General features: G+C 47.2%; 1 protein-coding gene across 4 annotated transcripts in view; it reads left to right on the top strand.

The window, feature by feature from the left end:
* Positions 1-13608, top strand: part of inpp4b (inositol polyphosphate-4-phosphatase type II B) — a 506601-nt gene extending 492993 nt beyond the window's left edge. The window contains exons 23-24 of one of the 4 annotated variants that reach the window (XR_005633279.1): positions 7941-10958; positions 11128-13608. Coding sequence is in view for 1 of the 4 variants with exons in the window: in XM_039750186.1 (XP_039606120.1) it covers positions 7941-8073 (133 nt within the window). In the remaining 3 variants the exon portion in view is untranslated. Of the gene's footprint in view, positions 1-7940 lie in introns of all 4 variants that reach the window. The other 3 variants (XR_005633278.1, XR_005633277.1, XM_039750186.1) reach the window with 3 other exon arrangements.
* Positions 13609-14648: the final 1040 nt, after the last annotated feature.

Here is a 14648-nt window from a genome sequence, read left to right as displayed (position 1 = left end):
GAGTCTGGACGCTATACAGCTGAAGGCCCTGCTGTCACCCATGGAGTGTAGATTAGTGTGGGCACAACAAGATTACCAGAATCAGAGGACCTTAGTGGGCGGGCAGGCACATAGTGATGGAGAAGGTCGCTGATGTAGTTTGGCGCGAGATTATTTAAGACTTTGTAGGTTATTAGTAGGATTTTATATTCGATTCTGTAAGACACAGGGAGCCAGTGAAGACGGAGCAGGATGGGTGTGATGTGCTCGCTGCTGCTGGTTCGAGTAAGGACTCTTGCAGCCGAGTTTTGAATAAGCTGGAGCTGAGATATAAGATTAGAAGGGGCGCCTGCCAGCAGCGAGTTACAATAATCGATGCGGGATGTGATAAAAGCAGGGACTAGTTTCTCAGCATTAGAAAAGGAGAGGAAAGAGTGAACACGGGATACGTGACAGAGGTGAAAGTAAGAAAGTTTCTTAATGTGATTTATGTGGTCGGAATAAGAAAGGGAGGAATCAAAAATGACACCGAGATTCTTTGCAGTACAGGCAGGTCTGATGAGATCACCGCCAAGATGGACTGGGAAGGAGCTCATTTTATTAAGTTGCATTTTAGTCCCAATTTGCAGGAGTTCAGTTTTGTTGCAGTTTAATTTTAAAGAGTTCTGCTCCATCCAGGTTTTAATTTCACTAAGGCAGGTTGTGAGCTGAGAAAGCTCTGATGAAGTTCCACTTTTAACATTGAAGTAGAGTTGAGTATCATCGGCATAAAAATGATAACCCAGTCCATAGCTACAAATAATATGGCCAAGGGGAAGCATATGAATACAGAAGAGAAGAGGGCCGAGGACAGAGCCCTGTGGAGCCCCTTGTGTGACTGGCGCCGAGCTGGATCTGCTGTTGCCTATCAGTCAGATAGGACTTGAACCACTGGAGGGCAGTGCCAGAGATACCCAGCATGTTCACCATTCTGGACAGTAGAATGTCATGTCTGACCAGTGTCAAATGCTGCACTGAGGTCTAACAGAATTAATATGCTGGTTTGTCCAGAGTCTGCTGCCATAAGCAAATCATTGGTTACCCGTAGCAGAGCAGTTTCACAGCTGTGCCACGCCCTGACACCAGACTGAAAGGGTGCCATCAAGTTATTAGTGGTTAAGTAATTGTTGAGTTGGGAGGCTACAACACATTCAAGAACATTTGACAGGAAAGGTAAGTGGGAAATTGTTAAGACTGTCAGCATCAAGACCAGACTTTTATAACATTGGGGTTACAGAAGCGATTTTAAAAGTGAGCGGCACAGAGCCAGTGAGTGTCAAGGGATGAGTTTATTATTGTTGTAACAGTCGGGATTATGGCATGAAGGCAGGATTTAAGTATTGTGCAGGCGATGGAGTCCAGTACACAAGTAGTTGGTCTCATCTTCCAGAGCCGGTTATTAACAAACGCAGATGTGACTGGCGAGAACTTAGAGAAGGAGCTGGATGGAGTGGGAGAACAGGGAGAGATATAAACAGATGATGTAATTATGTTAGTTGAATTATTTAGATCTTTAATTTTGTTACAGAAAAAGGGCAGGAATTCCTCACAGACTTCAGTAGAGGAGGTAGTTGGGCCAGATGCGGGTTTGAGTAGTTTATTAACTACAGAGAACAAAACCCTTGGGCTATCGTGGCCACTTTCTATTATTCTGCCATGGTGGGTGTTCTTAGCAGCAGTTAGTGCTTCTCTGTAAGCTCTTTGGTGGTCAGAGAAACCTCGTTATATTTTAATGAAGGGCTGAGCTATAGTGGTCAACAAGACCATCTAGTGTTGACGGAATAGGTGCAGACAGTGAAAGATCAGAAATGGATCCAGAAAGGATAGAGGAACAGATATTTTTAAGGTTTCTGTAAGAAATTTGACAATGGTGCCCCCTGCTGCCCCGTTCAGCCACAACCAGGTCACCGCTTGCAGCATCACCAGCCGCCCACCACACACGGCTGTCCCGTTCGTTCTCGGTGGGCGGTGAAAGGCCCCCCTCTGCCCCATCCAGTCGGGAGCAGTAGCTGCGGCGACGTAGTGGGCGGGCAGCCAGCCATCGTCCTGCTGACGAGCAATAGCTGTGGCCCCGGTGACTATGGACCACGGGTCACCACCCGAGGGACACTACACTGCGTGAGCAGCAGAATCGGCCCCTCCAGCCACCACTTGCAGCATCCCCAGGCCGACGATGACGGAGCGGCAGTTACTGAGGCGCGTACGTCGCAGCTGTGGCCTCGTTCGTAAGTCATTGGTCGGATGTCTGTAACCTGGGGACTACCTATACACAAATTAAACAACTAACAAAAACTACACACGATGAAGTCCTTAACACAGTCCATGGGAAATGGCAAGCGATGTAATGAAATGATGAAGTCAGAATAATCCAGAGATTAGCTTGCTGTAAGTAAATGTAAAGAACAGTCCTACTGTATCCTGATGATGACGATGAAGAGTGATGGACCGGGAGCGCTCCTTCTCCGAAGGTCGACAAACAATCCAGACAGTCCATACACAAGAAGAGGAGATCATCCAGGACAAGAACAATAAGGAACGTGAAGACAACACAGACGGGGAACTCCAGACACAACACAACCTCCCCTCTCTGTATAACTGACCTCCTTTTAAAACTCACACCGGCCTTCTTGTCCCCAGCAGCCCCTGCACCCTTAGTAGGCGTCCAATCAGATCAACTGCAGGGACTGCTGGGAGTTGAAATTTTTACTGCCCGCTAAGCACTACTACAACTTCAGACTTAGCCCCCCTTCAGTGACTCCAAAGGGCAAAACTCAAAAAAACCAAATAAAACTGACAGTGAAATTTGCAATTAATAAAATGTGAGAGCCTGAAATTAACAAATTAACAGCAACGGGTTTTAAACTTTACATAACACCCTATCGGAGTGTCCTGGGGCCTCGTGCATAACGCCGTGTGTAGAATTCACATTAAAACATGGCATACAGACAACAGCGGAAATGTGTGTACGCACAAAAAATCCACATGCATGAATCTGTGCGTATGCCAACTTGCACGTTCTTCCGCTCCATAAATCCTGGTCAGCGTGAAAAGTAACGCACGTGCACGCGCCCATCTCCCCTCACAGACTCCTCCCAGAATCACGTCTCTTTGAATATGCAAATCAACATAAATAGCTCAGCGTTCTGTGAAAAGGCAATGGCAAACGCACAGGGGAATTAGAAGAATTTTAGCGAATACCAAGTGGAGGCAAAGAAAAAACGTACTGTCTGTCGGTTTAAACAGTGATATGAACAACAAAAGGAAGTCCGATTGGACGATACGGCTGAATAAATTCTGTACTTTTTCTCCAAGGTTTGTTTATTTCACCAACTTTCAATCCACAACACTACGCTGAGCTTCATCTTCTTTTTGGTATGAACCACGCTAAGTCTTGACGTTTAGTTGCAGTGGTTACTGAGAGCGACTTGTCCTAATCATCTTTGGTGGAGCTGGTCGTTTGTTTAAATCGGTGTTAATTATTATGTTATTTAGGTTTGCCATCTTTTTGATATTTTTTTTTTCTCCCTGCCATTTTTGAGTTATATCCTGGCAGTCGCGGCCATTTTGTTTACCAGTCTCTATGGAGGTTGACACAATGTGAAACGTTACAATTACTGAACGGTATTTAACTCATGGTTGACTGCTTAGTATGGACTTCAATCCCCAGCAACCCCAGAAGCGCTGCTTTCTGTTGGGCTCCGTCAGCTTTGCCTCAGGTGTTGCCTGAAGGAACAAACGTAACGAGGCCCTACTTATAAAAAGGAGCCGTAAGACACCGAAGGAGATCGCAATCATCTGCGTCAATTTGTTTCAACCCTTCACCCTCAATCGGAATACAAATACCACCATCTTGGACGGCATGAAACGTTTACTGTGATTTGGTTTGTTCAGATGAAACCACGCGCCGGGAACGTGAAAGGTTGTTGGGCTGGAAGTGCGGAGCTGTCACATACGGCTGGGTCTTCTTTTAAAATGGCCGAATCTCATAATATTAAGTGTTTTTTTGCTCAGAAATGACACATATAAACTATTTTACAATGTGTGTATGAGACGCAGATCAATACTCAACCACTGTCTTGGCTTGAAGAATTGACGTATTTGGTAAGTTTTTAAGCTTTTCCTCCATGCCCCAATGTAAAGAACCAGTGCGGGCAGGATATATTTTTTTAAATGCACAAAAAGCAATTAACTTTAGAACACAATTTTGCTTGATAGGAGAAGAAGAAGAAGAAGAAATCCTGAAATGATCCTTTGTGCCCCATTGAGGTGAAGCCTTCTTTAACAGGCAGGCCTGGCCCATATTGTCGTTTGTGGAGACCTCACGCCCTTTTGCCATGTCGGAGACTCCCGATCACAACACCAACCGGCAAAGCAAAGATCATGGAATCCAAGAACACTTAAAGGGGCAGCAATCACAAAAGAATAATGTGAAAAATAACACCACGCATTTAACATAACTGAATATGGAGTGAAAGTGCACAAAGAAGTTGTGCTTTATGAACAACAAAATCTGGGACATTACTGGCCACTTTATTAGGTACACCTTACTACCACCGGGTTGGACCCCCTTTGGCCTTCAGAACTGCGGTAATTCTTTGGGGTGCAGATTCAACAGAGCGGTGGAAACATTCCTCAGGGATTGTGGGCCATATATTGACATGATAGCATCACACAGTTGCCGCAGGTTTGTCGTCTGCACATCCATGATGCGAATCTCCCGTTCCACAACATCCCAAAGGTGTTCTACTGGATTAATGACTGGTGACTGTGGAGGCCATTTGAGTCCGGTGAACTCAATGTGATGTTCAAGAAACCAGTTTGAGATGATCTGAGCTTTGTGACATCAGAAGATGGGGACGGTTATAAAGGGATGAACATGGTCAGCAACAATACTCTGGTAGGCAGTGACATTTAAACGATGCTCAGCTGGTACTAAGCGGCCCAAAGTGTGACAAGAAAATATCCCCCACAGCATTATACCCCCACCAGCACTAGCCTGAACCGTTGATCCAAGGCAGGATGGATCCCTGTTTTCATGTTGTTGACCCAACCATCTGAATGTCACCTCAGAAATCGAGACTCGTCAGACCAGGCAACGTCTTTCCAGGATGCTGTTGTCCAAAGTTGGTGAGCCCGTGTGAATTGTAGCCTCAGTTTCCTGTTCTTAGCTGACAGGAGTGTCACCCACTGTGGTCTCCTGCTGCTGCAGCCCACCTGCTTCAAGGTCTGACGTGATGTGTGTTCAGAGCTGCTCTTCTGCACACCTCAGTTGTCACGAGTGCTTATTTGAGTTCCTGTTGCCTTTCTGTCACCTCAGACCAGTCTGGCCACTCCCCTCGGACCGCTGGCATCAACAAGTCATTTAACTGCCTCTCACTGATATTTTCTCTTTTTTGGACCACTCTCTGTAAACCCTGGAGATGGTTGTGTGTGAAAATCCCAGCAGATCAGCAGTTTATGAAATACTCAGAGGAGCCCGTCTGTCACCAACAGCCATGCCACGTTCAGAGTCACTTCGGTCCCCTTTCTTCTTCCCCATTCTGATGCTCAGTTTGAACTTCAGCAGATGGTCTTGACAACGTCTACAGGACAAAATGCATCGAGTTGCTGCCACGTGATTGGCTGATTAGATATTTTTGTTAAAAAGCCGTTGAGTAGGCGTACCTAATAAAGTGGCCGGTGTGTGTATACTTTCATCTCATTTTCAGTGTTTCTCTCGATGTGCTAAAGCATTAGAATTTTGTTCTGGAGCTTGGGGTTGGGAGGTTCAGTCATTGTAATTCTGGGGGACTCTTTTTCACTAATAATGACAGAGATGGAAGTAGATTCACACCTGGTGACATGGATCGTGGACTATCTTACAGACAGACCTCAGTATGTGCGTCTCAGGAACTGCAGGTCTGACATTGTGGTCAGCAGCACAGGAGCACCGCAGGTGACTGGACTTTCTCCGCTCCTGTTCAGCCAACATACATCGGACTTCCAATACGACTCAGAGTCCTGCCACGTGCAAAAGTTCACTGATGACACTGCTATGGTGGGCTGCATCAGGAGTGGGCAGGAGGAGGAGTATAGGAACCTAATCAAGGACTTTGTTAAATGGTGCGACTTAAACCACCTACACCTGAACAACAGCAAAACCAAGGAGCTGGTGGTGGATTTTAGGAGGACCAGGCCCCTCATGGACCTCGTGATCATCAGAGGTGACTGTGCTGAGGGTGCAGACCTATAAATACCTGGGAGTGCAGCTGGATGACAAATTGGACTGGACCGCCAATACTGAGGGTCTGTGCAAGAGAGGACAGAGCCGACTATACTTCATTAGAAGGCTGGTGTCCTTCAACATCTGCAATAAGATGCTGCAGATGTTCTATCAGACGGTTGTGGCGAGCGCCCTCTTCTACACGGTGGTGTGCTGGGGCGGCAGCATAAAGAAGAGGGACGTCTCACACCTGGACAAACTGGTGAGGAAGGCAGGCTCTATTGTAGGCATGGAGCTGAACAGTTTGACATCCGTGGCAGAGTGACGGGCACTGAGCAGACTCCTGTCAATCATGGAGAATCCACTGAACAGGATCATCTCCAGACAGAGGAGCAGCTTCAGCCACAGACTGCTGTCATCATCCTGCTCCACTGACAGACTGAGGAGACCCCACACTATGTGACTCTTCAATTCCAACCGGGGGAGTAAACGTTAACATTATACAAAGTTATTGTCTGTTATACCTGCATTGTTATCACTCTTTAATTTAATATTGTTTTTTATCTGTATGCTGCTGCTGGAGTATGGGAATTTCCCCTTGAGATTAATAAAGTATCTATCTATCTATCAATACATGAAAATGGGGCAAACACATCACCTCCATCATCAAGAAAACCAGACAGTGATTGTTCTTCCTTGGCTAGCTTAAGAAGCTTGGCATATCAAGGCGGATATTGTTACATTTTGACTCCGCCATCATTGAGAGTACTGTGACCTCCTCCATTTCCTTCCTCCTTCTCTCTTTCTGAGAGTCAGTTGGAGCAGGTGACTTGCTCAGCTGAGAAAATCATTGGCTGTTGTCTTGAACATTAAAAGATCTGCGAAAAAGAGAGCAGGGAAGATTGCAGTGGACTCCAGCCACCCCGGCAGCAATCTGTTCATTAACTCTTTTAGGGTGGATGTCGACTAAAGTCAACATTCAGGGGCAGAGGGCGATAAAAGCTGTAAACATTAACAAAACTCAGTTACGTTATAGGTAGACCCCCTTTACTGAGAGGACTGTTAGACTCGTTGACTTGACATCAGATCCCTGCATGTGCGTGAGTAGCGTAGAGTAAACAGCGTCTAGAAAGGCATCGACATCAGGCGAGTGAGCGAAGCGAATGCGCAAAGCAAAATACTCCATGAAAAGGACTCATTTAGCGCCTGGATTCTTGAAACTTTGGTCGTCGGTTGCCGCCTTTTGGGTCTCACCATTGTATTCAAAGGGGATAGGGTCACATACGTTCTGCAGTTTAAGGGATGGGCATTGCTCTGCTATGACTGCCGACTGCAAGTCTGCCCCCCCCAACCTCTGGCGCTAGGAAAGCAAAATTGGGTCTTGAGCGGACTTGTTGACTTCTTCTGCAACGTGGAGGGTTTCATATTTTGCAGTAATGGCCTCTCCATGAGTTTGTCGGCCTCGCTAGCCTCTCCCTACACTCGCCTTCAACTGGTTTTTAATAACAAATAGGAAATATCTGAGTGGCATCAGTCACACCCATGGGCATTCAGGATCATTGGTACTGGCAGGGGGCTCTGGAGGCAGGGAATGAGGAGGAGATCTCAGTGATCCCAGTCCTTCAGCAAATTGCTGGTTTTGTTCTCCTACCTTCTTTTGAAAAGCGCAGCTCACATCTCGCCCTTCTTAACGTGAATGTCATTTGTTTTTTTTCCACAGAGAAGGATGCCGGATTGAGAACGTGCAGAAGAACATAAAATGCAGAAAGTACGCCTTCAACATGCTGCAGCTGATGGCCTTCCCAAAGTACTACCGGCCCCCGGAGGGGACCTACGGCAAGGTGGACTCTTGATGGGACGCCCGTTCTCCCAGATGGCACTTTCCTTTTCTCTGCCTAGCAGGCGGGTATAAATGGACGTCAAGTGTTCGACACCCCAAGAGAGAGCCGGGGGGCAACCAGGGGTGATTTACTTGAGGAAAAGGCAAACAGAGGGGGTCATGTGATGTTCGGCGTTGCCTTTTTGGTCTCCCTGTTTTTTTATGAACATTTTGTACAGTGCAAGTGTTGTTATTTAAAACAGAAATGTCAGCGGTGTGGTTGGCATTTTGTGACGCTAACTGACAGATCCAGGGCCTCTGCCACCTTGTGTGACAGTCCACGCCATTAGTGCATTGTGCCCAGCTGGACGTCTGCTTTATCGGTGGCATTGACGTTGTTAAACACCGGAGGACGTCTTATAGTTCCTGAGTGATGTTGTCACAATGTCACATCTTAGTGTGACTCATGGTAACTGTTGATAGACGGTTTAAAAGAATTTCAATAAGCTGTCCCCACTGAACGGTACACACCTTACATAGCATGGCGTTAGACAGTCGGCACAACGTTTTAGGAATTAAGGTTCTGATCCACCACGTCGTCACATCCCAGTTTGACCCGTGATCTCTTTCATCCAGCCATCCATTCTCCAGCCCGCTATATCCTAACTACAGGGTCACGGGGCTCTGCTGGAGCCAATCGCAGCCAACACGGGGCGCAAGGCAGGAAACAAACCCCCGGCAGGGCGCCAGCCCACCGCAATGATCTCTTTCAGCGGACTGTTAAAATTCTTTCGAGGATTTTTTTTTGTTGAACATATTTAACATCTCCTTCCAATGTGTTTACGGAAATAAAAGAAATTAATAGATTAACGACAGACAATCCTTGGATTGAGAAACAATAAAATTCATGCCACGTTGTGTATCAGGAGTGTGGAATTTCAAGCCTCCTTAATTTAGACGGAGCGATCGGACAATCCTGACCCGTGTCCAGGGAGCTTTTGCTGGTGCGTAACGTGTGTGTGTCGAGTGGTCACATGGCACGCTGCTCATAATCCGTCACGTGTGAATAAAAGATGGCACCCACACGCTTGACTCTCAGGCATGTCGAAGGATTTTATGTCCAATCTCGACATTTCGGTGCGTGTAGATGTCGGTCCCACAGGTGCTCGTCTTATGGATCGACTAGATCAGTGATTGTGGAAGAGCTCTTCCCATTCCATGAAATTCCGATGTCGGCATTGCAATCGGCGAACAAGCGTCCTACCAAAAATGGGCTTAGCAGAGTCGATCTGATCAAATTTTGATTCAAAATGGCAAACAAATCTGAAGACTACATAGGATGGCACATCTTTTGAAAAATTCAGGTTCCAAGAGAGATGTCGATTGTTTAATCAATCCACCGTGACATACTTCACAAACCTTTAGTGGCTCATCATCATTACATACATCGGTGACTCGTGACCCTCTGCAACTTAAAGTCGGCAAACCGACGCACAGCTTAACAAACTCTGGTTTAAGGATATCAAACAATTCGCCGATTAATGACAGACCTCACCGCTGGAACGTTGATACGAGACATGGCTCGATTTTGTTTCATTCACACGGGTGTGCGCTTACAGGAATTTTAAGCATCATTAGTTTAGAGAGAGCAGTCGGACAATCCCGCTCCGTCATCAAGGAGCTTTGGGTGCCATACCGGTGGTGCGCGGTCACATGGTTTGCGCTCATAAACCCTGACGTACGAACAAAAGACGATAATCACACACTCGACTCTGAGGTGGACTCCGCCTGTCGAGGTTTTCGTGTGCCAGCGAGTGTGTAACCACGAGACGTGGATCAAGGCTCGACAACTGTCATGGCGTGAAAAACGGTTTTTACACTCCATGCCCCATAGGGTTCATTGTGAAATGCCAGGACTTGCTCTGTACAGTTTTTAAATTTATAAGAAATGCTTATATTTACAACAAAATGTTGCATGTCAGACGCATACAAGACGGTGTTTGTGAAGAAATAACTTTGACTTGAAAATTCCAAACTGATCCCTGAACTCTTTTAGGGCGGAGTTTTGTTTTTTTCCCCCCCAGAGTTGAATATTTTTTCCCAAACACTCAAAACGACGATTTCACACAACAATCAATCAAAAACAATCATGAATGCCAAATGTCACCGCGCTGGATGTCATCTGAGCCTCTACTGTAGTCCTGTGGACCCCCCGTCACTGCAGGTTTTGTTCCCACCCGTTTTCTCTTTTTCAATGAAGTGAGCTCTTATTGCCCAGTTTCTGTGTTTTGGATCAATGGTCGAAACTAAGTTTGGTAAATTTGTATTAAGATGTACTAAGCACTTGTATGGGAAATGCACCCTTTACTTTTTAACAATATTTCCATGCAGAATCCCGTTGTTCTTTTCCGGTTATTTTAATCCATGATTTACTAATTAGTGGGCCTGACGCTAAAGTAGTTGCAGCCTTCGATCATTCAGTGTGGTCTTCCCAGGGGTCTGCTCTTCTCCTTTTTAATTGTTGTCATTAGGATACAACAAAAGAAGCAAACTACACAGAAATGGGACAAAATAATAAAAAAAGGAGTTAAGCAATTAGAGATATTGGAAAAAATAGAAATATTTCTAAATATTTTATACTGGCTGTGTAAGCCCGGGGTCCTACAATCTTTTGAAATCATCAGAAAATAAACTGAAATGTCGAGATGTCAGGTAATTGAAAGGAACGACTTTGGGCGTCTCCTAGGAGAATTCATTTTGCCGAAGTGCTCGCCTCACTTGTGTTATTATCGGCTAAGCGACTTGGTCCGTCTTCGAGGGTTTCGTTTCACCGATGGTAGCGACTAAGCGACTTTGTCCGCCTTCAAAGGTTTCGTTTCACCGATGTTAGCGACTAAGCGACATTGTCCGTCTTCGAAGGTTTCGTTTCACCGATGTTAGCGACTAAGCGACTTTGTCCGCCTTTGAAGGTTTCGTTTCACCGATGGTAGCGACTAAGCGACTTTGTCCGTTTTCGAAGGTTTCGTTTTGCTGATGTCCTTGTCTTGCTTCTCTATTAGCCGCTAAGCAAGTGACCTTCTCTTTGAAGGTTTCGTTTCACCGATGTTAGTGACTAAGTGACTTTGTCTGTTTTCGAGGGTTTTGTTTCACCGATGGTAGCGACTAAGTGACTTTGTCCGCCTTTGAAGGTTTCGTTTCACTGATGGTAGCGACTTAAGTGACTTTGTCCGTTTTCGAAGGTTTTGTTTCACCGATGGTAGCGACTAAGCGACTTTGTCCGTTTTCTAAGGTTTCGTTTTGCTGATGTCCTTGTCTCGCTTCTCTATTAGCCGCTAAGCAAGTGACCTTCTCTTTGGAGGTTTCGTTTCGCTGACGTGCTCGCCTCGGAGGTTGGAGCCCTTACCCCGACTCCACTTCTCACTTCCGGGCCAGACAGACAGACACACCCACTTCCATGGGTAGACGTTTATTTGTAAGATATGTAAATATCAAATATTGTGTTATTCTGAATGTAGAACAAAAAGTCCAGCTCGTTAAATGAGAACAGTTATTATCACGGATTGTGACTCTGGTTGGAACAAAAGCCTGCAGCCACAGAGGGTCCCCAGGACTGAGTTTGAGGACCCCCTGCTCAAGGTCCCATCCATATCACCCCCCTGAGATGTTGTAGGCTCGGCCTACCTGTTGGTCTCGTCAGACGTTAGCCGAAAGGCGACTCCAGGAAAGAGCAGCCTTAAGTGGTCCAGTGGCCAGTAATCCATCAAGACCACCAGCAAACCGTGCCATCATATGAAGTCCGGTAGCCAGCTTGATGTCTGGGTATTCCTCCTGAAGCTCACTGGAGGCGCATCAGCGCAGGTACCTCACTCCCCTGTGCGATCGGCAGATCACTCGCATTAAAGTCCGACTCCGCGATAACGCGTAAAACGTCACCCACGCAGTATTAGGCTTCGCGTTGTTCTCTCAGCAGATCCCGGTGTCGGTTTTGTTTTCTCTTCACTTCTCACGCACACTCGAGGCTTAAACGTCAAGTCGCCGAGTCTAACGTTCCTCCTGACAACGAGAGTCTACCTCTAACATAATGGCGAGTTTTGTCGGCGTTTACAGCTGATTTTCACCCTCCTCTCCTGAATATCGACTTATGTCAACGTCAGCCCTCAGGGTGTACGTGTCAGAGAACGACGACACCCGAGCCAAGAAGAGTCAAGAAACATTTCTAACAAATGAGCACAAGATGGCGCTTTAGCAATTAGTGTGGTTGGGACTTGGATACAAGTAGGCGGGGCAAACTCCACCGAAAATGGTGAATTAAAAATAAAACGGCGAAAAGGAAATGTATGAAATTAACCCTTAAACCGCCACATACTTGAGGGTTAATGCACCCCCCCGGACGCCAAATACTTTTTGCTGCACTTTTTAAGTAAACCTCAAAATTCACAAAGAAAACGTGACATTTTAACGAAACACGTTTATGTTATTCCTGCAAAGAGCCTCACAATTACTGCGACGCTGGTCATTTTACACCCTGCCAATGAACTATAAAACTACTGGAACAATCTGTCATGATATGGACAAGGGGCAAGTGACGCCACTGATGAAATTCACTGACTCGCCTGAACTGGTGGCACGTGAGCACACAGGGACTGGGAGGCTGCGGTGCTGCAGGGGGCGCCACTGGTCACGAGCCTGATCAGCTCTGGCATGCTGGCAAATTTCACTGGGAAGCGACTATAGTCGGTCATGGCAAAAATTCCTACCATCGATGACTAAGCGGGTACCCACACTGGCAGTTCGTTCCGTGCCCAAGTCCGTTTGTCTGCATGTATCCCCCAGCAGTCTCATTCATTTGACTAGTGGGATCGCTCCGTGCCGGGCCAACTGTACCACCCTGTGCCCTGAACCAGTTAGAAGAGGTGGGGCCGACTCGGTCAGCAGCAGTCAGAGCCACACAATAAGGGACATCGTTTTGACATGCGCGCTGTCACCGCGTGTTCGGATCTTGGTTTGGCTTTGCACGAAGTCGCACGGTGGGCCCAGGCTCAGAACGGCTCAGCGGCTGGCACAATCAGGCTTGGGCACAATATGGAACAAACGGGCCTACTGGGAGTGCACCCTTAAAAAAAAGGAGGAGTCTGATGAACTCGGTCAAGGAAGAAGTCGACCAAAGTCCACATGGAGGTTCGAAGGCTGCAACTGTTTGTGAACGATGACGACAGCAGCGACAGTGACGTCCCTCCACGTGGATCAGCTGGTTTCCCACACTAGAGGGCAGCAGAGACTGAGAAATGGACGGAGGCTCGCGCACCACAGGCGTCCCGTTACCGTCACAACAAAAACCTCCAGCCACCGTGGCCCCCCAGGACTGAAACTGTCCGCCACTGTGTTAGGGCGTTTGTCCCTTAGGGTGCGGCTCAAATCACAGTGACACTTGAGTGGCCGTCACCGTAGCCCTGGTATGACCGTCATTGTCAGAGATGAAGTCCTGATGAACTTCACCGAGAAAGGAAATTCAATCCCAGCAACAGAACAGAGCAGAACTGGGAAACGGCCTTCCGTTTGTTATTCAAAAGCGAGTCCTAAAAACAGAAGCACAGCGAGGGTGGCAGTTCACACCGTACAACTGGCAGTGCCCAGCAGGCCTGAGCGCAGGCGCAGATCTTTAGCACATCGCCTCCTCCACCAAGTAACTCGCACTAAAGGAGATCGAGGGTCCACGTCGCAGTCCTAGATGCATGGAGAGCACGTCGAGAAGCGAGCAAAGCGCCATATGAATGTAAAGAATCACCAAGTCCTTCACCCCCAGTGACTCTGAACCGACCACAACGGACGGACAGACAGACGGAATTACAGAGCGAGCGGCCATCTTAGGGGTCGAGCCGCAGGAAGGCTGCTGCCTCAAGAACTTAAAACGGAATTGGCTTGAAAAATACGTGCGAGTGTCAAAGAGCACCGCGGACCACCGTCTGCGTAACTCGAATGCGTTTGGAGTTTGTTTTCAATAAGCTAACGAGAGAAAAAGAATAAAAATAACGCCGTGGCGTCACGAGGGGTGCAGTCAGAGGTGTTTTAGGGTAAAGAGTTTAAATGAGACGACGCCCGGCGGGCAGCCACCCGAATCTCGATGGACACTGCAGAGCGGCACAACGGCGACACCTGCAGGACAGTCAGAGGGGGACACTCACGGCCACCACACGTCACATGTCACACGCTTGGCTTTCGTTGAAATCGGAACCTTTTTGGGATGGCTTGGCAGTCACACACACACACACACACTCTTACACACATTCTCACACACACTCGCACTCTCGCAGACACACTCGCACACACTCACACACACTCTTACACAGACACACACACTCTTACACAGACACACACACTCTTACACAGACACTTACACACTTACAGTCTCACATAGACACACTCGCACACACACACACACATTCTCACACACACTCGCACTCTCGCAGACACACTCACACACACACTTACAGTCTCACACACACACACTCGCACACTCGTACTTACACACACACATCATGTTTTATTTTAGTCGGCCTGCAGTCACAGGTGTGTCACGCAGCTCTGTTTTCTGGTCCATCAAATGCTTTA

Source organism: Polypterus senegalus, chromosome 4, assembly GCF_016835505.1.
Source record: "Polypterus senegalus isolate Bchr_013 chromosome 4, ASM1683550v1, whole genome shotgun sequence".
NCBI lineage: Eukaryota > Metazoa > Chordata > Cladistia > Polypteriformes > Polypteridae > Polypterus > Polypterus senegalus.
Note: the sequence above shows the minus strand (reverse complement) of the source record. Positions and strands in the feature narration are given on the sequence as shown.